This window comes from Fusarium musae, chromosome 3, assembly GCF_019915245.1.
Source record: "Fusarium musae strain F31 chromosome 3, whole genome shotgun sequence".
NCBI lineage: Eukaryota > Fungi > Ascomycota > Sordariomycetes > Hypocreales > Nectriaceae > Fusarium > Fusarium musae.
Genome location: NC_058389.1, coordinates 1,363,949 through 1,385,917, shown reverse-complemented (window position 1 = coordinate 1,385,917; position 21,969 = coordinate 1,363,949). Strand labels below are relative to the sequence as shown.

At 48.1% G+C, this 21,969-nt stretch overlaps 9 protein-coding genes and 1 non-coding gene across 10 annotated transcripts; 4 read left to right on the top strand and 6 right to left on the bottom strand.

Annotated features, from left to right (window-relative positions):
- Positions 1-945: 945 nt before the first annotated feature.
- Positions 946-1,553, top strand: J7337_003900 (uncharacterized protein; the record flags this gene model as incomplete). Its single annotated transcript, XM_044821608.1, has 3 exons — positions 946-1,000; positions 1,134-1,384; positions 1,446-1,553. 3 exons carry the CDS (start codon positions 946-948, stop codon positions 1,551-1,553), a joined length of 414 nt encoding a protein of 137 aa, XP_044682941.1.
- Positions 1,554-2,381: 828 nt separating this feature from the next.
- J7337_003899 (uncharacterized protein) lies at positions 2,382-3,748 on the top strand (the record flags this gene model as incomplete). The annotated part of the gene is made up of 2 exons (XM_044821607.1): positions 2,382-2,532; positions 2,586-3,748. The coding sequence occupies 2 exons, from the start codon at positions 2,382-2,384 to the stop codon at positions 3,746-3,748; spliced, it is 1,314 nt and encodes a 437-aa protein (XP_044682940.1).
- A 1,057-nt stretch (positions 3,749-4,805) lies between these two features.
- On the bottom strand, positions 4,806-6,273 carry J7337_003898 (uncharacterized protein; the record flags this gene model as incomplete). Its single annotated transcript, XM_044821606.1, has 2 exons — positions 4,806-6,150; positions 6,203-6,273. The coding sequence occupies 2 exons, from the start codon at positions 6,271-6,273 to the stop codon at positions 4,806-4,808; spliced, it is 1,416 nt and encodes a 471-aa protein (XP_044682939.1).
- Positions 6,274-8,291: 2,018 nt separating this feature from the next.
- J7337_003897 (uncharacterized protein) lies at positions 8,292-8,842 on the bottom strand (the record flags this gene model as incomplete). The annotated part of the gene is made up of 4 exons (XM_044821605.1): positions 8,292-8,415; positions 8,470-8,560; positions 8,707-8,733; positions 8,785-8,842. 4 exons carry the CDS (start codon positions 8,840-8,842, stop codon positions 8,292-8,294), a joined length of 300 nt encoding a protein of 99 aa, XP_044682938.1.
- A 1,099-nt stretch (positions 8,843-9,941) lies between these two features.
- Positions 9,942-12,237, top strand: J7337_003896 (uncharacterized protein; the record flags this gene model as incomplete). Its single annotated transcript, XM_044821604.1, has 2 exons — positions 9,942-11,057; positions 11,107-12,237. The coding sequence occupies 2 exons, from the start codon at positions 9,942-9,944 to the stop codon at positions 12,235-12,237; spliced, it is 2,247 nt and encodes a 748-aa protein (XP_044682937.1).
- Positions 12,238-13,181: 944 nt separating this feature from the next.
- Positions 13,182-14,257, top strand: J7337_003895 (uncharacterized protein; the record flags this gene model as incomplete). The annotated part of the gene is made up of 2 exons (XM_044821603.1): positions 13,182-13,359; positions 13,590-14,257. 2 exons carry the CDS (start codon positions 13,182-13,184, stop codon positions 14,255-14,257), a joined length of 846 nt encoding a protein of 281 aa, XP_044682936.1.
- Positions 14,258-15,021: 764 nt separating this feature from the next.
- J7337_003894 (uncharacterized protein) lies at positions 15,022-16,364 on the bottom strand (the record flags this gene model as incomplete). Its single annotated transcript, XM_044821602.1, has 2 exons — positions 15,022-15,408; positions 15,462-16,364. 2 exons carry the CDS (start codon positions 16,362-16,364, stop codon positions 15,022-15,024), a joined length of 1,290 nt encoding a protein of 429 aa, XP_044682935.1.
- A 1,071-nt stretch (positions 16,365-17,435) lies between these two features.
- Positions 17,436-18,387, bottom strand: J7337_003893 (uncharacterized protein; the record flags this gene model as incomplete). The annotated part of the gene is made up of 1 exon (XM_044821601.1): positions 17,436-18,387. A coding segment is annotated over one exon (952 nt), but the record flags the coding sequence as incomplete, so codon positions are not given.
- A 997-nt stretch (positions 18,388-19,384) lies between these two features.
- On the bottom strand, positions 19,385-19,468 carry J7337_003892. The gene has a single exon. It is a non-coding gene; the product is annotated as a tRNA-Asn (tRNA).
- A 594-nt stretch (positions 19,469-20,062) lies between these two features.
- Positions 20,063-20,987, bottom strand: J7337_003891 (uncharacterized protein; the record flags this gene model as incomplete). Its single annotated transcript, XM_044821600.1, has 2 exons — positions 20,063-20,522; positions 20,572-20,987. 2 exons carry the CDS (start codon positions 20,985-20,987, stop codon positions 20,063-20,065), a joined length of 876 nt encoding a protein of 291 aa, XP_044682933.1.
- Positions 20,988-21,969: the final 982 nt, after the last annotated feature.

Sequence of the window (21,969 nt, the reverse complement as noted above, 5' to 3'; positions counted from 1 at the left end):
GCATAACTGGTCCGTGCACAACCAAAAAGACGCGCCCCGTGTGGCTGGAAATGGAGACACCAATTACGGGCAGCAGCCTTGGGACCTGAGGCTCCTCCATTGGTGCTCGAGGCACTGCCATGAATGAAATTCCACTGAGCAAATGAAATTCCAGGTGGAGACTTGGCTACAAGCGCGGCGCAAGAAAAAAAACACAGCAGCTCTTCAGATACAAAAGAGGCTTGCCCCACCACTCATGGGCCTGAGTAACCATCCCACCCGTCTGTCTCCTTCTCAGCCTGACAAGCAAAAGTGAAGCTCATCATCAATATCCAATATAAAACAACAGCACTCAAACAACAGTGAAACATACACGCTTCTCAACGGATACATACATCACTAAAAGACCTCGTTTATCTCATCTTATATTTTTTGTTACATTTATTGCTCTCTGGGACTTTGTCTTCGCGTTGCACTCGGCCAGCCACCGTCTCTGCATAACCGCGTCTTTGGTGTATACTCAGTCATAACTCCAAAATACTAACGCAGTCAACCGCAAACACCCTTCCATCACCACCCTGATTCACTGATTTTTGCTTCTTCAAGATGTCTGATCACGAGTTTGGAGGCAAGTATTTTCTTTAATTTTTATTTGTTCATTTGTTCTTGTGTTTCTTGCTCGTCCCGTTTATATACGCACCTTCCGTCTTCATTGACCATCACGACAATGCGTCACTGTCGGTTGGAAGTTACGGCGTTGTGAATAATATTCTCTCAACTTTTATTTATGTTGATTTCTACCGAGAAGTTTCTCATCATGTTCAATATCTTGAAACCCCCCTTTTCATCACTATCGACACTTTACACACATAGCACATTTTCGCACCTACTTTTCATCTCAAACTTTACGGTCTATCTCAAATACTCTACCGATTTCATATTTCTTTTTACGATTTGTCTCCCACGATGCCTTTACCAGCGTCAACCAGATACTGGCTCAAATATGACAGTGGAACTCTTGGTCTGCTCTTCATGTCTGTTTCAAGACCCTTGGCTAACAACTGTGTCTTATAGGTAACGACGATTTGTCGCTCCCGAAAGGTATGTCACAGTGCTCCTCCTATTAGAAAAATCATTCACTAACTGAGTTGCAGCTACTGTTCAAAAAATCGTATCTGAAATTCTCCCCCCGTCCGCAGGCGTGGCATTCGCTAAGGAGGCCCGCGATCTCTTAATTGAATGCTGTGTCGAGTTCATTACCCTTATTTCTTCAGAGGCGAACGAGATCTCTGAGAAGGAAGCAAAGAAGACTATCGCTTGCGATCACATTACGAAAGCTCTCGAGCAACTAGGCTTCACTGACATGGTCCCTGCTGTTCTCGAGGCAGCAGCTGAGCACAAGGAAGTCCAAAAGGCAAGCCTACAACTTCCCCTCTGCAGATTTGGCAAAGACTAACAATAGCTAGGGTCGAGAGAAGAAGGCAGATAAGTTTGCCAACAGTGGCATGTCCATGGAGGAACTCGCTCGTCTACAGGAGGAGCAGTTCGCTGCTGCTCGTGAGCGCCACGGCTAGTGAAATTGGCCAGGAAAAGATCACTGGAAAGGGTGGAAATGGGCGTAAAGGGAATTATCGCATTGCTAGGCGTTGGTGTGCAGAATTGGACTGGGATTGGACTGGGCCTGAAATTTGTCATGGAAAGCGGGCGGATCGGCTTGCTCGTTATCACTTTCGCTTATAGACCTTTGACGAGGCGTTTGTCGTCAAGGTGGGATTGTCTGAATTACATCGTCTTCAACTTAAAATCTTGAATGGGTTCAAGCCCTGACAGCTGGTGCTGGGCCATCTATGATGAGCGGCCATGGAGGCCATGAACAACAGCCATAGCATAATTATTGCCACAAGATTAAAGTTGCGGGAAGTCAGTCATACCGGGACTGTTCAAAATGTATGAAATTATACATATTTTGTCTAATCCATTCTAAAGTCTTCTCATGCGGGCCTTTAGGTTTCTATGTGAAGTGCATGCAACAGCCTTGGCGTTTATTCAGATGACTGCGTCGATGATGACATGATGTCAACATATGCATCCATCCTATCAGGAAAACGTATTAGCAATGACAATGGATCTTGTCTAGGCTGCGACTCGTTCCTTTGTTGCTTTCATCAATCTCACTTACATCCTTATCGATAAGACTGCAAGTAAAAAATGATGTAAATCAGAATACCCCCCACCTTGACGCCCGCCTAACGTTACTCGCATCCTGCATTCTGCATGCATGCGCAATCAGCATCTCTAGAAGAAGCAGCATTATTTTTGCTTCCATTGCCGTCAAAATAGGTCGAAGACGCAAAAACAAGAACAAGCCTGGACCGCGTGGCCCTCGCTGGTTTAATCGCAAAATGGGCCAGGAAGAGTCCTCTATGAGTTATGGCGGCCCGCCCGTCACACTCACTGAGCGAAGCCTTGATGCTGTCGCCGAGTATATCAAAACGGGTCGGAGCAAGAGAATTGTCGTCTTGACTGGCGCTGGTATCTCCACTGCTGCCGGAAGTGAGTAATTGAACTGACATCAGAACTAAAAACATGTCTAATAAAGCTATCAGTCCCCGACTTTCGATCGCCCGGAACAGGTCTTTACGCCAATCTTGCCCGCCTCAATCTGCCTTACGCCGAAGCCGTTTTCGATATCTCTTACTTTCGCAATCACCCCGAGCCCTTCTATGTTCTAGCAAACGAATTATACCCAGGGAAATTCTCTCCGACCGTCTCCCATGCCTTCATCGCCCTCCTCGCCCGCAAGGGTCTTCTTCAGATGCTCTTCACACAGAACATCGATTGCCTTGAGCGCGTAGCTGGAGTACCTTCGGACAAGATCATTGAGGCCCATGGAAGCTTTGCGACACAGCGCTGCATCGAGTGCAAGGAGGAATACCCGGATGAGAAGATGAAGGAGCATGTCTTTGGAGGCAAGGTTCCCCATTGCGACAAGGACGGGTGCAAGGGACTTGTCAAGCCAGATATCGTCTTCTTTGGGGAAGCTCTGCCCAAGGTATTCGACAACAATACGTATCAAGTAGCCATGGCCGATCTAGTCTTGATCGTGGGTACCAGTCTCAGCGTTTACCCCTTCGCTGCTCTCCCAGGCATGGCGCAAGAGGGCAAGCCCCGTGTCCTTTTCAACATGGAAAAGGTGGGACAAATTGGAACCCGATCTGATGATGTGATGGAACTCGGCGATTGCGATGCCGGTATTCGCAAGCTTGCTGATGCGCTTGGCTGGCGAGACGAGCTCGAGAAGCTCTGGAGGCAGACCGTGGGCGATGCCGAGGCAGATCGACAGCTCGGCGGTAGAGAGAAGGATGATGTACAAGATGAGGTTGAGCGCTTAGCCGCCGAAGTTGGTGCTGTCGTTATTGACGAGAGCGACGAAGGCGTGCCCTTGGAAAAGGAGCCCACGAAGCACAAGGATGGTCCCACTGTCTCGGAAACGCCAAAGGACGATGACAAGCAACGCGAATCAGAAACAACTACAGCTACTACAGAATTGGAAAATGACACCAAGGGGGCGCCCAAGGCTCAACAACCAAAACTAGATCGAGCTCATGTTGAGCAGCTCGAGGCCGAGGCGAGCAAGGCAGAGTCTTTAGTCACAGAGCCGCCTAAGCCACAAACCCCTGAAGAAGAGCCACTGAAGGCAGAGACATCAAAGGCAGAGGCTACAAGAGAGGGAACTGTACCAGCGGCTCTCAGCGACAAGGAGAAGTAGTTGGTCCTTAAGTACTATGAGTACAGATACTTAAAGGTGTACGAAAACGGGGTCGGTGTAAAAGGATGCAACTTCCTGCTCTTTATAAAATGAGGGCAAATGACTAGACGAGTTTCTTTATGTTGATCACGATGAAATGCAATAGGGTACGGTTACATAGATAGTCCGCATTGACTAGATCAATGCGAGAGTCAGTCTAATGAAAGAATTAGGTTATCATTCATTATCATGCTACCAAGCTCCTTGTTGCTTAACATGTCCTGTAGCTTTTGCTATAGAGTATCCTTATATACGAGAATATACCCTGAATCAGACTGGCCCTGATCTTATATCATCATATCATACTCATCATACAGACCGACACCAACCTTGAGAAATAATGACAAGGAACGAAGAGAAGACAGACATTCCAGGCTCTTGGGGAGTAAGAAATCATAAGACTTTAGAAGAGGATGCCAAATTGAAATCGGTAAAGCCTCTCCTAAGCTTAGGCCAAATTACCTAAGCTTTTTAACCCTTATGATAAAGGTCCTGAGTCTTTCCATCCTTTAGGATACATTTGCTTACAGTCCACTGTCAATCTGTGCCGGGATATTTGAGAGTGTCCAGTGTCCCCACTGCCGGCACGTCTCAGCCACCACGTTCGGTATACGTAGTTTCTTGACTTGATCTGGATTCGTGAGAAATTGCGTGAGAAATCCAGCTGAGACGTGCCACGCGATGTGGCAATGGAACGGCCATACACCTATGAGCAAATGCACGTCAGCACGATGCAACCGTGACCGTAGAAAGGGGTGATTATTATAAGGCTGAGTGAGCCAGGGGAGGTAAACGTACCCGGATTTTCTCCGGCATCAAACTGTATGACGAGGTGACCATTGCCCCGAATTTGAACGACGTCGCGACGCTGTGGGTTGTGTCTGTTTATGATTGTTCCGTCCCAGGAACCTGGCCCCTCATGTAGGACATACATGTTGAAGCCGTGTAAGTGCATTGGATGCCTGGGCAGAATTCATTGTCAGCAACTGTAAGAAGCCGCATCAATTTTGTTGAGTACTCACGCCACAGGAGTCTTGTTATTGACAACCACTCTCACGCTCTTTGCCTTTCCAGTATTTATCACGTTCCATTCAGGGTCGAATGTGTGATTGCCAAGTTTGCTGAGGAGCAGGGTTGGGCTGTTGTAGTTTGTCCTTGCAGCCACTCCTCCCAACGTCCAGAGCGTGACATTGCTTGCATTTTTGAATGAACCAATATCAAGCTCAATAGTCTTGTCAGCTGGAGGCAAAGGCAGCTTCATCACGGGCTTTGTGACACTCAAATCATCGTTGGCACAAGTCCCCGGATCAGGGATGTCCCAAGCCTGTGATTTGGGTGCTTTTTTCTGATTTGCATTGTCGTAGTATATTGCCGCAAGGGCAGCTGGGGCATGACCCAGACTACAGATGGCAGAAATGTTGCTTCGCATCCAGTATGAGTCCAATTTGCCGTTAGCTCTGACCAGTACATCTGTCCGTTGGCCAACTCCAAGAGTTACAACTTTGGTATCATACGGTTGAACTGGAACAAAGTCATTCGCTATGACCTTCATTGTGTGACCATCAATAGAAAATCGTTGTATGGCTTCGGCACTTGGGTTGATGAGACGTAAGCGGTGGACTTTACCACGCTTGAAGCGAAATTTGGAGATACCAGCATTGCTTTTGCAGGGCGTCTTGTCTCCAGGTGCTACACTGGAACAGTTGAAGTTCATCTTTCCGTTGATGAGGTTGCTGTCAGAGAAAACAACTCCATTACCGCCGGGTTTCATTATCTCCTCAACAAGGTCGAAATACTCTTTGTGGTACCAATCACTCAACATAATAGGCCCAATATCGATGTCGTAGTCTTTCTTTTCTCGTGGTCCATATATGACCATTGGACCGAATAAACCAGCAGCAACTTGAGCGGAATAATGAGAGTGGTACCAACTTGTTCCATACAGGTCAGCCAGAAACTGATACGTGAAACTCTTTTTAGGTGGGATCGGGCATTGGGTTACACCCGGAACGCCATCTTCCCACGGCATTCCCTTCTGAAGAATACCATGCCAATGCAAGGAGACACCCTCATCGTCCAAGTCGTTATGAACAGTGACTTGGATGGTGTCACCCCAGTTTGCTTCAATCAGGGGCCCAGGAAATTGCCCGTTCACGAGGATTGTGGACAGCTCATATCCATCGGGGGCGATGGTTCCCCGACTGACAGTGAAGTCGTACCTCCTAATGACTCCAGTATTTGGTTGGTCCTGATAGTAATTGGTTTGGGAATTCATGGTACTCCAAGGATAGCCATTAGGGGTAGGGTTGTCAGTCAGGAAAGTTGGCAGGTCAGGTGCATCAAACGTGCCATACGAGGACTCCCTATTAATAGATCAGTTCATGTATACAGATATTCGGAAGCACAGTGCCTTACCCATTGGTCTGCAGCTGGGACAATTGTCCCAGGTCCCCGAGATTGAATGGACTGCTGTTGGTATTGCCCATACTGCACAGCGGACTTGGAGTCTCCAAGGAGGAAGGTTGCTGAGATATCCGATTTTCTTACAGGAACCAACACTGGTCTATATAGTCAAGAGGGGCGTGTTGACGAGCTCAGTCCATCGACAGCCACTGCAGAAAGAACTTCTATCCTAGGACAAGGCATGTGCCGATGACCCGCGGGATCAAGCCTCATCTGCGAGAAACGGGCGATCGCATACGGATCAACCTTGACTACTCTCGGTTATCATGGACTAAGCCTGCATAGCTGAGTCCCATATCCATGAGAGGTGTTGTAGTGATGTTGAGGACTAGAGCTTGGTGAGAGGACCACATGGCGAGGCCTTACATGCACCAGGACAGCTGCAAGCCATGATGACGGTCAGCACACCATGAAGTGCAATTCGTAAAAGCAAATTGCCCTATCAGAGAGGAGACGTTAAGCTTCACCGACCCATGATGTGAGGATGTTGTGGTAGGGATATTGGGGTGTGGCGGAATGGCCGCCGCTGTCTTAGTTGCCTCAGCCTTAGACAATGGATGCGGAAATAGACACGAGATCTCCACTAGGTCGCACATCTTGAACATCCGTATCTCGACTTGCCGTGTTATGGTTAAGCACTTTTGATGATTTGCAACTGGGGTATACCCAGATCGAAGCCGGTCCTGCCCAACAGATGCAATGATCCTAGACAGCTGAACGGGCGTTTCAGGCAGACCGTTATTCTGCGTAGTCAGGTACGTAAAAGAAACGCAGTGGGCCCAATTGAGCTTAAGCAGTAAGTAATTCGAGTAGAAATACGAAAAGATTGCCCGCAAAAGTTACTGATATTGGCGTTGGTACCAAACGTGATAAGCTAGTGCCACCTCGCGAAGCAAGCGTCAGAAAATACAGTTCAAGCATTGGTTGATGCCCTGAAGGCAACCGCCTTTCCAACTATTTCTGACTGTGTGTAGAAGGGCAAGGATCGATCGAGTAGATTTAACCTTGTCTTGAGTTTGCTCAGTCATAATTGGCGACTGCACGATGCAGCCCAACAACAGCAAGCTCCAACAACTCAAAAGCGTGTAAGCCGGGCGATTCCTCATTTGGTAATTGGTGCTATGAAAGCGCCAATTACGATCGACCGATCAATAACCTCGTAATGTCGAGAGATAGTAATCCAGACATCAATGAGCCTAGCAAAGTCAGCATGTCAGCTTCAAAGGCATGTGATCATGCTTCCATATGGACCGCATAAAGCGATTCAACTCGGTGTAACAGCACAATCACTGGCACACGCCCCAAGAAATATTCCGTCAATGCACGATGTCGTTCACTATGCATAAGTTGTGAGACTCAGCGTTCGCTCTCAGCTGTCCTCTAAAAGGCGATTCCCTCAGCCCACTGGACCGATCGCCAATAGCGAGGAAGCATGGCGCCAGTTGTGCAAAAGCAGGGTTGACTTCCTGCTGCATATGCAAAAAGGAGGATGCGATAACAAGCTATTGAGCGCCATTGACTAAATTGCATGAGCCAAAGCGGTTAGCTTATGGAAAGTTTAAGCGTCAAGAACTTCCAGCTGCTCGACTACATCGAGCGTGGTTGTTGTCCCCTCGTATCGGCAGCCGTGGGGTAGGCCAACATGCTGGGTAGTGGTGTGCCGATCATGTCTGTAAGGAAATGTAACCTGGACGGCTAAGGGCTTATATTGAACGCCACAACTCTCTCGCCGCCTCTCAAAGATTGTTGTGTAATCTTCAAATGCAGTCACATATAATCGGGTCACTTGAACCCGGAAAGCGCAGCGGTCTGCAAGGTCTGACAGCATGACAAAAAACCCTTGCATCGTGAGACCAACAGACATCTCTGACTGGTCTGATGCACTGTATCGATGGTGGGCCTGAGACTTGACAATAGATTGGTCCATTTCGAAATAATTTTGATATGTATTTTACAGATTGCGGCCATCAGAGGCCAGACTGCACAGGGTGGAAGTCGAAGTCGACTGGGTATTGCTCTCGTCTCGTATGATATGATGCTCTCATGATTTCCTCCACGCGGGGTTGGCCATCAACATTATAGGCCGACGTTGAGCTCGCATGTACATTTCGTGAAGTTTGGGGTCGGCATCGGATCGAATGACACTACCAATGGACATGAAGAAGCTATAGGTCGTGGTTAGCACTCGTGGAAGTCGTTGGGGCCTGTATCAGAAATACCCAAAAGTTGCTCCGGAGCCCAGCATGTATTGACCGAGAGTTCTCATAATGCCGTTAGGACCGGCTCCATATCGGAAAATGTTGACAGTTCCTGGTCATCATTAGTTATGACCTCAGAGCTGAGACAGCGCATCCGATTGTAGACGAACCAAAGACAAAACCCATGATGACACCAACAGCTATGCCATGTCAGTATCTTTCAGAGCGAACGAGAACCAAAAAAGGAGTAGGTCGTACTTCCACCCATCATGGCACCCATCTTGACTGCGAACTTGTTAGCAAGCACCTAGTGCCATGAGAGTGATATCAGCCTACGTTTATCCACGTTGGAGGGGCCATGCTGGCCAGCATTGATAGGAGCAACGGGAGGCATTGCGAGCGTGATAGGTCTCTATACAAGATTTCGGGTTTACTGCGCGTGCTGGATTATCGATCGTGGCCGGCGAAGTTTGTTGAAATGGCACAGCGCAAAGTAGAGCAATTGCTGATGAAGCTCTCTTCATACAACGACTTTACTCGAACCCGAATGACCTCTCAAGGCTTACTCTCATTGGCCAAATGGCTAAAGTGGAATCAGGGTTCGGAGAAAGGTCGGTGCGGGACTCGAGGCACGGATCACCCTCCCGTACAGTGCGGGACAGAAGAGTGACATATCTTTACTGTGAAGAAATCGTCACGTGGTCCCTCTCGTGGGTCAAGATATGGCTCCACAAGGCGGTTCCGACCCGAAAGAGGCATTTGATGGTTTGTGGTTTTTTCAGGCAATTCTCTTTCACTTACAAGACAATCTCTGACGCTCAAGCCTTTGTTTCTTGTGGTGCTGGGGTTATGCGAGCAGTGAGCACATGCCAGAGTCTTTGGGCGTGTGCTCCACTGTGCTCTGTACTCCGTGTGCCTGAGCTGAGAGTTGTCGACCAGGGGCTCCAAATTTGAACACGCCAACACGCCAAGCAGCGCTTAGCGAGCGAGACCTCCCCCATACTGTCACTCTTACGGCAACCTCTCATCAACCCATTCACGGCCCTGAAGCCTTCTAGACTATCGTCTCTTGCGACGCGAAATCATATTCCGACATCGCGATATCCTCGTGCTTGGTGAGTGAAGCACCCATCTTGGCTGTCGCTGGCCCGACTCGCCTCTTGACCTCCTGTCCCTGGTCCGACGGGCCATCGCCGATCGTCTCAATTCTTCATTACCAAAAACCTGTTCCCAGCCACGAGCTCATGATTTTTCTTGTCCACCAGCAACGTCAAGTCACTTTGAAGTATTCAAATTTCAATCGCATTTCATCAAAACTACAACGTTTTTCTTCAAACCCGCCATCATAAGTCCTTTTAGCCTCCGACTTGCGGGTGGAGTGACATCAGCCTCGTAGGCGCGCGAGCCGCACACGTCTTACTACCACATCCGGCATTTTTATATCTTCGACGCTGCGTTTATCGGCCGCAACACGCTGAGCATCAATCATCCTCATGACTGCAGTCGCAAATCCACAAACCTTCTCCGCGTCAAGACCAGCATGGGGTCCGATTAACGGGAATCATCAAATGAATTCGGAAGAAGGTCGAGGTGGCATTGGCATGTTCGCGCCCCGCAAGACCCTTACTCGATCCAACTCATCATCGTCTGTTTCTTCGACATCTTCGAACTCTTCTGCTACCACGGTTGCCTCGAACGGTTCCCACGCTAATGGCGGTACTCCATTGTCTTCAACTTCAGATTTGACCCAATGGTCGGCTAACGGCGCCCCTCGAAAACGGCCCCAACCGAAAGCCCCCTGGCCGCCAGGAAAAGGGGAATTTCAACAACAGGACATGTCTAGACTGCCCGCTGGCAGAGGTCAAGGCATGATTACGGCCCATGGGCCTGTACAGGCCGGCCCTGGCCAGGTTCAGATGACGTCTCAGGGAATGATGCGGCCCATGAGTGCCGAACAAGTTCCTCCTGGCCAGCCGGTTCTATATCTATTATCACTCAACGGCACCTTTGAACGGAAAACAATCGCTGTGCCTTTTGCCCCCGAAAGCCTCCGTATAGGCCGACAAACCAACCAAAAGACCATCCCGACCCCAACCAACGGTTTCTTCGACAGTAAAGTGCTGTCCAGACAACACGCTGAAATCTATGCGGAACGCAATGGCAAAATCTATATTCGAGATGTTAAGTCCTCGAATGGAACCTTTGTCAACGGTACTCGTCTATCACAGGAAAATCGCGAATCCGAGCCGCATGAACTGCAGACTTCCGATCATCTCGAGCTTGGCATCGACATCGTCAGTGAAGATCAGAAAACAGTCGTTCACCACAAAGTGGCTGCCAAGGTTGAACATGCTGGCTTTCTTAGCGCATCGAGCAATGTCATGGATATGAACTTCGGCGACCTCGACCCAGCTAATGGCGCTATGATGATGCCTTCGGGGCCTATGCAGCTGCGAGGCCGCACTAACAGTAATGCGTCTATGGCCAGCAACGGTCGTATGATGCCCAATGGCGCTGGTGTCATGAACATGCAAGTCAACGGAATGGCACAACAAAGACCCTTCTTCCTTACCCCTGTTGCTACTGACCAAATATTAAAACGGCTTGCGGTACGTCATACCCGAATCCGTTGCGAGTGATTAGGCTAATTCTTCTTAGAACGAAATGCGCAATGCTCGACTTCAAGCACAGGATCTGGGCCGAACTAATCAGTTCGTCCACACACTATTGTCTAAAGACGACCTCAAGGACCTTGAGAAGCCCGAAGGCCTTGAACCCCCTAAACCTCAACCCATGGTAAATGGGATGGCGACACCATTCCGTGCCGACCCCAAAGCACGGTTTTCTGATCCTCCTGCTCCCCCTCCCCAACAGCCTCTTCCCGAGAAGCCTGATGTGCCTTCACTTAAGCGTGGCCCAACTGAGCGGCCGAAGTCTGGTCCTCCTAACTCACCTGTCCGGCCTGATAACCTCAGCCAGATCGTTCAACTGACCGAGGCTCTCAACAACGCTAAGCGAGATATCGACTCGCAAACAGCACGAATGCGAGAATTGGAAGAAATGCTGCAGAAGGAGAGGAGTGCACGAGAGGAAGCAGAAGAGCTCGCCAAACGCTTGGAAGAGTCTGCGACTGTGCATATGAACGGGTCAGCTGTATCTGGAGGCGTAGCTTCTGAAGAGGTGTCTGAAACCACAAGAGACAAGGCTGTCCCTGAAACTCCTGAAGCAGAGGCCAATGATGAGGCTCCTGTTGTTGATGCTGCCCACGAGACAGCCGCTGCTCTTCAAAGTCGAATTGACATTATGGAGAGTCAGATGCGGGATATGAAGGAGCAGATGGAAGAGTGGAAGCAACGATGTGAGAGTGTCGAGTCAGAGAGAGATGCTGATAGGAAGACGCTCGCCCACATGGTCGTTCAGCTCCGCGCTGAGGAAGCACTTCGAGAAGCAGCTGAGAAGAAAGCTCGATCGAGGTCGAGGAAGCGAGACGCTGATGTCGATGGTGCTGTCGTTGGCGAGACTAACGCTGATTCTGGGGTTTCTAAAAGCGCCACTGGAGAAGCAGAGGCTGTCGACCCCGCCACTGCTGATGAAGCGTTGGACGCACCGACGTTGTCTCGGGCCAGCACGATCACACCAGCAACCCAAAAGGGTGGCGTGCGTGGACAGGACCAGCGTCTCCAAGCCGCGCTACCTTATGCCTCAATGCTTGGCGTTGTACTATTTGGCATGGGGCTGATGGCATATATCAATGGATGGCAGGCCGAGCCTCCCCGCCCCGAGCAATGAACTGTGGGAGTACAAAGTGGACGAGCTACATGAGGAGGAAGCTGGGGGTCAAAATGATGATGCAGTTGTAAAAAGAAAAGGGGATCACGACATTATTATATCTTCTCCGTCTTTGGGGGATTGTAACTTTTCATGAGCGGTATTCATAATGCATGATGCGGCCTGTCGATTTGGCCCATCAACGATGAGACGATACGAGACCAGACATGGACATAACCGAACCGAAACACATTTCATTTGTCATTCGCCCGTATTATATATCAACTTCTTTTGTACCAACGGCTAGGACATAACAAACAACATGGCATATGGGGCCCTTGGAAACAGTAAAATAAAAGGCCTGGTTTGAGTCAGGCTTGAGGATACGGCGTTATCGTTTTGTTCCTTTTGTGTATTCTTTATTTTTCTTATGGGGGTGCATCTTTAGGAATAGCGCATGTTGAAGCGAGCAGTGGGCTGCTGACACTATAGGTCATTTTGCATATTTAATTTACTTGCCTGAATAGCTGGTCTAATAAGTCTGACGAGTTCTAGAGCATGTGTTTGAGAGGCTGAAGATTCTGCGCCATAGGAATGAGGGCGCATATTGACAACTAATGAGGAATGGTTCATCTATTGCTCTGCATAGGTAGCTTAGAGCAACACACGCACAAAGTCAAACACGTCATAATACACTGTGAAGTGCTTCCTTCAAGCCTTCAGTGATAAGTCGTTAACCCCGAACTTCGCACTCGGTTTCATCCTTCTGGAAGCGCTCCACTCCGTTCCCGGCGCTAACCAGTTTTCGTATTCATGTCGTGATACTATTGGATATGGTGTACTTGAAGCTGGTGAGACGATATCAGAGTCTATAAACGTGGGAGGGAGTCAAGAGCAGTATAAAAGAACGTTGTTACCTTTCAATATCAATACGCAGACTTGTCTCTTTTATAAACTCATCAACAATGGTGTCTCTCTCCCAAGTGCGGCAAACCAATGCTTCGGCTGCTTTCAAGCTCCCGGCTGGCCTCGTTGGCGTCTTCGCTGGTGCTACAGCAGGTATTGGCGAGACAGCTCTCAAAGCATTTACCAAGCACACTACACGACCCAAGATCTATTATATCGGCCGTTCTCAAGAAGCTGGTAATAGACTACAAAATGAATTGAAGCGGTTGAACTCCGAAGGAGAATATGTCTTCATCAAGAAGGACATGAGCTTGTTGAAGAATGTGGATGAGGTTTGTCGTGATATCAAGAGCAAGGAGGCAGTCTTGAATGTATTGTTCCTGAGCCAGGGGACACTAAGAATTGGCGTTGGCAAGTAGTCTCCTATCGTCATTTGACTATCACTTTGCGGATACTAATAGACTTAGATACCGAAGAAGGATTGCCTCTAGTCACTGGCCTGACTATCTACTCTCGCAACCGTCTGGCTATCAACCTCCTCCCCCTGCTAAAGAAGGCCCGGTCTCTTCGTCGTGTAATAAGCGTCATGGCTGGCACACATGAGGGAAAGCTCTTCTCCGACGATATAGCAGCTCGCAACATCCCCTTCACAAGTATTCACAACTCCCGAGGCCACTTGTGCTCGGCCCTAACTCTCTCCTTGCAAGCACTCGCTCGTCAAGCACCAGAAGTTTCCTTCATTCACAACTTCCCTGGCTCTGTTGATACAAACCTAATCCGCAGCGGAGACGGCTTCATGATGCAGGTTATGAAGTATTGGTTCAAGGTCAGCATGACTGTTAGGAGACAGTGGTTACCTAAGGAGGAGTGTGGAGAGAGACATGCGTGGTTGTGTTTGACTGGGAGATATCCTGGTAAAGATGGCAGTGAGAACGGTATCAAAGAGGGAGAAGTTGCTGTTGGTATTGATGGGAATAAGGGAAGTGGTGTCTATAGTGTTGATTGGGATGGTGAGAGTGCTTCAGGTGAAGTTGTCAAGCTTCTTGATGGATTCAAGGAGGAAGGTCTTGTAGAAAAGGTCTGGAAAGATCAGGAGAAAGAATTTGTCAGAATTACTGGTACAGCTTCTATCTAGGCTATCAAAGATGACTTCGTCGTTGTTGATATCAGGATCCTATCGAGTTGACGAGTTCAACATTCTCTTTTACAACCAACACATTTTTGTCAATTGACCTCGGCAGTGTTCAAGATGACAATACAAAACTCACCAATAAGTAACTTGCAATGACCTCTCAAGAATTAACCTCAGCTAACAAGGATTATTATGCCACCATCACCATTTAAGCTTTAATATCAATGCACAGGCCTGACACTTCGGCTTCATCGGGAGTCAAAATCATAAGACAGTGAGACACCAAAAAGAAGAAAAAAAAAAGACCCAGTCCAGATGCCACTCTCTCGGGGTCTTTAAGCGCCGACTCTCCGAGATCTACTGTGTCGGATTTCCACGATCTATTGGCTGGCTCGGACAACGGATGATGCTGAGACTTGGGGGCTGTGCTGATATGACAGCAGCATGATGGTGGTTGTGGTGACAGACACGCGTCGTTCTAGTGGTGCGCACGAATAAGGACTAAGGTAGAGGCTAATGTGCAACTCCAAGTGCTTCAAGGGATATGATAACAGATTCTTTTCATATTCTTTGTGCTATCAATAGATATGTATGTACGTACAGATATGGAATGGAGACATCGTCTGTTTCTACACTTCATTCTGTTCGTTATCATTAGTGCTCCTCTCACTCCCAAACGCCCAAGGCTTGCAGATATTGTGTATGCCATCATGCTCGCTATTAAATCACCACCACCACCACCACCACCAGGCTCTCTCACACATCCACTATGAAGCCGTCTCGATAGATGATCCCTTTCTCTTAATCTCTTTTTCAGGATCAACTCCGAGTTCCCACTCTTCTCTCTCCCGCTTCATGTCTCTCTTACACCACTTAATGGTGATAATACCCCAAACAACGGCCCACAAGAATGGAACTGCCCATGCAACACCATAGGCGCCGGTTGCCGGAACTTGTGGGATGACGGATATGACGGTAAGGGGCACGGCGAGTACTAGCGCCGGGATGGACCAGAACCAGGATTGTTTGTAGACCATCTCTCGGAAACGTGGGCTAGCTTTGTATCGAGCTGCCAATGCTTCCCGATAAGGCCGGCCACCAAGGGCGTTAACCGCGATAACATCCTCGATGAAGTAGTAAGCACCTGGTAAGACCTGCATAGAATTAGCACATGACAAACTGCTAGTTTTATTATTTTTGGACGTACCTTTTCTCCCTTTGCAGTTGAGCTGATGCGGAAAGGAGCTGGCCAGTTCATCTGGTGGTAAAGCGTGATGAGGAACAAAACACCACCATAGCAGTAAAGAATAGCTGGAGCAGGCATGCACAGCACTCTCAACCAAACATTGTGAGGTGCACTGCCAATGATGAACAAAGCAGTAACCACAAAAATAGTAAGGGTGGAAGAGTACGTCAGCATGTCAAAGCACCAGCGGTGATTCGTTCCCAGCGGTCGGTAGAACCTATCCACCTTGATCAATCGGAGGGTGCGGATGGCGAATTCCAAGTACGTGGGACCGCCCCAGATTGTAGTAACTACCGCAAAGATGATCCATCCTTCAACGTCCCCTGCATATTTGAGCCCGTAGTATAGAGCTATCGGAATCGCGGATGCATCGACAAACACCAGGAACGCGAAGATGAAGAGTCGCCAGCGCTTCCAGCCATGATGCCATGTAAACGGGAGCTGAGGTAGCAGATGGGGGTTTTCGTCGTAGTACTCTAGTAATGTTGTAGCTCGTCGTCGATATTCTTTCTGGGTAGCGGCTCGAGAATCGTAGTATGCTTCTGCTTGGGGTCGCTGAGCATAGGACAAGCTTCTTCGCGCATCTGAACTCCTTCTAGGAGCATCTGAGTTCCGTCGAGCGCCCTCAGATGTTCGCCGAGCACCTTCAGATGTCCGTGGAGGTAATTCTGCAAATGCTGAGTCGAGGGGCTCCCGCGGTGAAACTGGTGAAGTCGCTTCCTCTGGTAGGTTGAATCGTACACCATTAGTCGAGGATTGGTGAGACTGCGAGGGACGAGAGATCACGGGGGCTTCAGGGACATCTGTCGACGAGAGGGCCGAGTCCGACACTGGCGCAAGGCTGCCCCTACGCACCTCAGGCATTGTTGTATAGTGATATGGTGTTTTGCCCGGGGGTGGTGTTGGTGATGATGGCAGTAGGTGGGAAGAGGAAGACGAAATGGCCAAGTTGAGAATGAGGTCAGGTAAACTGGAGATTAAGCTAGACCAGACCAGACCAGACCAGACCAGACCAGACCAGACCAGATAACTTGATCCTAGGGAGAAAATGGAAAATTGTGTGGAGGATCGATCATAAGCAGAAAGGGGCCCATTTCAGTGGCAAAGTTTAGTTTTGAAAGCTAATCGTGCGAGGCGGGCGGGTTGCCATGATACTTATTTAGAGCCCGGTCCAAGGTAGCATGATCCTGATGAGATGGGCCCAGGCGGAGACGGGCCGCAGCGACACCGACACCGATAAAAGGGTCTGACGTGCGGATGCAACAATACAGCAGCTAACAACTAGAAAATCAGCTATAATCACCCATCAGGGGTCATTTCAATGCGGTGTAACCGCTAATAATTGCAGCGGCTTACAGCTGTGATTTGCGAATGACGTCCTTAAGCCGTCGGGCTTTTTTCCCCTGTAGCCAAGGAAACCAACCGCGGCCAAAAATTCTGTCAGTGCCCGCCAATCGACGTCATTGTCGGGATATATGTGGGGCCGCACCCGGCAATGAAGTCACCGATCGTCCCGCTTACATACAGTGTCCATGGATGGGATGGATATGACATGACATGATCCTTCATGGGCCAAATTTAGAGCCAAGAAGAGGGATTTGTCTCGTGAGGCACACAAGGTAAGCTTAACAAATATGTTTAAATTTATTCCCGTCCGCATGCATCTCGGACTCCATCACATAATCAGACCCTGAAAGTCGGGACGAGACAGACTAAGCATGATAAAAGAAGACTAATCTTACCATAAATACATCCTAAAGCATGCCTAAACTTGACAAACGTTTACACTAAGAATTTGATGAATTTATGCTATCATAAGTCTAACTATCTTGCATACAGACGCTTCAGAAAAAAGATAAGTAGGGTTACTATACGAGCGGATATATATCTCAAACACGATCCCCCATTGAGATCTACTCACCCCTGACCATTACATCAGACGCTCGACTCATTCGATTCATTCTTGGAAAGCGCCTTGTACTTTCCCGGCTTAACGTTGGATCCTCTGCCCTGAGCAAAACAGTTATCCGTCTCAGGCCACTCGTTCGGGCGAAGATAATAAGGATCTCTCTTCTTCATTGACAACATTCCAATGAAATCAAATGGATCTGCGATATACATCGCCCAATGCCGTTTATGGATCCATCCAGGTCCCATACGTTCTGTCTTGCCGTCGAAGTCGAGGTATTGACGTTGGTCGTAAGGTAGATATCGGCCTGGGTGGATGATATTGAGCCAGTACGTATAAAGAGCGACAGGAATGGCTTCCAGAACATAAAAGGGCCATTCACGCTTCATGAGTGCGTTGCTGTTGTCTTCTCCGCTGGAAAGAATATCCCTGAGCTCAAACGTCTCGACGGCGCGGAAGACACAACGAATGAGGATAAGTATCGACGTGCCGTAGAGCATGATGAACAGAGTTCGTACGTTCGAAGGCAACATGTTAGCCCTGGAGCATCGCCTGTGAAGAACGCCAACCATTCCAATGAAGCCAATCTCGATCGTCCCTTGGAGAATAACCGCGATGGCCATGAGGGTCGCACCAGATTTCAGTCGATCATTATCCTGTCGACCGTTACCAGCTGCTATCCATGAGGCACCGATGGCAGTGAAAATCTCTACAAGAGAACCCAAGAACACAAAGATGTATACGATTCGGTTCGGGTTGATGATGGAGTGCATCGGTAGATAGTGCATCAGACGACCGAGAGTGTTGTATTCGGCAGCTGAGTACACCGGAGGAGCGAGATAGATGAAGATGCTCGAGATCATGTATAAGGGAAGACTGTCGGGTTTTCGTACTGAGATGGCTCTCATTACCCATCCGATGCAGAAGAATAGGCCGGCATAAAACATGAAGAAGGTAACTCGCCAGAACTTGTATCGACTGTCTTGCATTAGCATCTGTGTGGGAGTACTCACCCATCCTAGACAGACTTACGTGTTCTGGATATAATGTCCTATGAGTGATACTCCTATTATCACCGAAGCAATAATGGGAAGGATTTTGTTGGCATCGTAGCCATAGAGATTGTCTTTTGTTGGATTTGCCATGGCGTAGTAAGTGGTGTATAAGTCAACAGTGTCTTATCGGCTTTGGCTTAGACAAAGTGCACCTTCAAGGTGAACAACATGGCCTTTATATAAACCGCTCAACCATAAACTCCCTTTCGTCATTACATCTATCTCTTAATCTGCCCTGCATCTCCTCCATCTGTAACAAGGCGCAGCCACAGCCGTCGAGTGTAAGCGAGACTAACAGCCCTACAGCGTCAACATACAGTACAGCGCTGGGTAGCGACAGATTGGGTTAGACTTGGCGATTGTGCCTGTCGATGTGGACCCTCGGCAACTCTGCATTTTCTGCTCATTGGTCTAGCTCTTCAACCTGAATCCGTTGATCCTTCACGGCTGAATATCTTATGTTTGTCTATTCCCTGATCTTTCTTATCTATAGCGGTAGGTTTGTCCTGCTTCTGGCTTAGTGCTGGCTGCATTGGCTGTATTCAGGTAAATACAGCGCTCGGGCGGTCGGATTGAACATTGACAGCTTGAACCACTCTCGGATATCTCGAACCCGTCATTCAGGGCTGTATTTTTCTTAAGGAAGGATTAATCCAAGTTTAGCGGCATACATAACCTCCCTCAGCTGGATCTTTCATTGCGGCGTATTGCCTGTAATGAGGCGTACTGTGTTACCTCGACCTTGACTGTCTGAACCACTGTTTACAACACCTACCTACCCCAGACCAACGAGGAACCCCACAACTAGACAGCACAGCAGGTTCTCTATGTAACATAACAAAGAAAAAGTGAATCAACAAGTCTTTGCCAAAACAAATAAAAATTGATATGGAATAACAGTTGCAAACAGCAAAAGAAAACTCCCCCGGGAAGGCTCGAACTTCCGATCTCCCGATTGTCTATGAATAACAGTCGGACGCTTTAGCCAACTAAGCCACAGGGGATGAGCTCGCTTGATGGTAGTCAACCTCTTATTGCTACCTAACAGCAAACGGTTTCCTCAACGTCCTGCATAAAACAAGCAGCTTCTTAATTTGGACTTAACTTGAATTATTCATAACACGAGACGAGATGCTAGACACAGTAACGCGAACGGGCAGTTTATTCATTTTAGTTCTGTCAATTATATACTTCATGAATTGAATATGGTTTGTGCATGGCTTCGGGTGCCATGTCGTTCGAGCTCCCAGTTTTTATATTGTCCTGTTACAAAAATTAAAAACTATTATAAGACTTCATCGTTCTCTATCTCCTCTATTAAATCGTCTGCGTCCGTTATGGCAAGGTATGGCCATGATCCAGTTGTCAACTCCAGTTGTGACATCCGGTTCTGTATCTTGTGTAGAAAGCCAGAGTCTCTCCCTCCGACAGAGTGCAATACATGTTGAAGAGAGTACAAGATTTCTCCTGCACCAACAAGCATACTACTTCCATGAGCTGAGAATGGCGTGCACGCGACGATATCAAGCATTGCATCTGCTAATCGGAATACTTTAAGTTCCTGTAGTATCAAAGTCAATTTATGCAACAAACCATCTCTATTTGCCACTTACGATACCATATCCGTGGGTTGTGATGGCAGAGTTTGTCACCATTGAAAAAAGCGAGAGCATCTTGTGGCCAATCTTGACTGGAAGAAAAAGAGAGAAAGCTTCGTCATCTGGGTAACACGACATTGCAAAATGACGAGCCGTATACTCCCATAGAATGAGTCTGATCCATTGGCGGGTGACGAATAAGTCGACTCTTTGAGCTTCACGGGCAGCGTGGTCGTGTGCGTCTAGGCACAGAGCGGCTTGGTATGATACCAGTTTTTGCCTCTCGAGGGGCTGTTGGTTGGATGAAATTGTTGTCAAGTTGCTCTCGAGATACGCAAAGAGTCTTGTGAGGGAGATGAAAGCTTGCATTCGTTGTTCATCTGCCATGTCGTCTTGCGTGTCTGGGAAGACATCGATGACTTGGAGAACTGCTTGCAAACCATGCTGTGCAGAATACGTTCTGAGACAAAACGTCAGCAATATGACAGAAAATTTAAGATCTACTGTACCTCTCAGTGATGAGAACAAGCCAGTATATGCGGAGTCGAAGTGATTGCTCCTGCTTAGTAAGATGGCAATAAGTCTCAGGGTAACCAAGTTGCATGAGCTGAACTTGCGTCACAGCTTCTCTTAGAAACAGACCAGCAGTTCGTAGCTTATTGCCGTTGGAGTGGTAAACATGAAGAAAGAAAGGTATAAGTGCAGAAGCTATACTGTAGCTCTCTCGGTAATCATAAAGTTCTCTTAGCTGAAGACACTCGGTAGCAAACTGAAGAGATGAAGGAGTATTTCGTGGGCCAGCATGTTCTGGTAGTCTTAGTTGAGCTATGGTGGCAGCACATAGTGCAGCCGCTAGGGCATGGGACTCATGGTCGTTGGGATTATCTGAGATTTTTGTAAATAGGTGATCGGGGTTGATGACCATCCAAATGGAAGATACTGGTCGCTTTGAGATTTGGAGGAAACGCTGATATTCGTGGAGTGGTAAGCGATAGGGCGGGAGAGGTACAGAGCTGGAAGGGTCGGAACGAGACTGATCATCATCTTGAATGGTACAAGGTTGAGTCTCTTTGATTCTCTGTTGAAATCTCTCGACTTTCTCTTTGGTTGTGCTTCGAGGTCCGCCCTTTGGCCCACGTTTCTTGCGGGTTCTCAAGGCAGTGCATTCGATGCCTCTGAGTCGACATTCATGACATGGTTTTCCTTCTTCACATTTCACACGACGTAAAGCGCAACCGTCACATGGATTTGCGTTTCTGAGTCTCGTTGTCATCGTGACTGTGATTGGTAATCGAGTTGATGAGTCAAGCTCGATTGAGGTTGAGTCGAGGTTAGAAAGTGACGATGTCTCGGCTGAGTTGCCCCACTCGCCACTGGAGTCTACGATTTGCTGAGATGTACCTCTCACGTTTTACTGCAGAACATGATTGTACAGCCTGAATTGAGCAGAAGTATCCAGGCTTAAACGGACCATGATTGGTAGTACGCCTTACATAAAAACAATACTACATGCTTTATGAGGATTCGAGTTGTCACGGCCTATATTGAAGGGTTCGCTTGTTAGCTAACCTGGACCATTTCATTCTAGTCACAGTCTAGGAGAATAACGTTATCCACATGATATAAACCATCAGCTCTATTTCTTTCATTAATATTGCGCTATTAGTGACTGCCGATACTAAATTGGACCAACTACTGTACGTGCACTCTGTAAGAATGGTATTGAAAAGCGATTGGGTCTTGACAGCTTCAGGCAGTGTGTGTAAGTGAGCCGGGACAATTGATCTAATTTAGTTATCTATAGTCCGCTTATCCGTACTCTATAATGACATTGTACCGATTGAGAGAACTGACATATCCGTAAATTGATGAGTTTCGCCTCTCTTGAGCCCATCCAAGCCCATCAG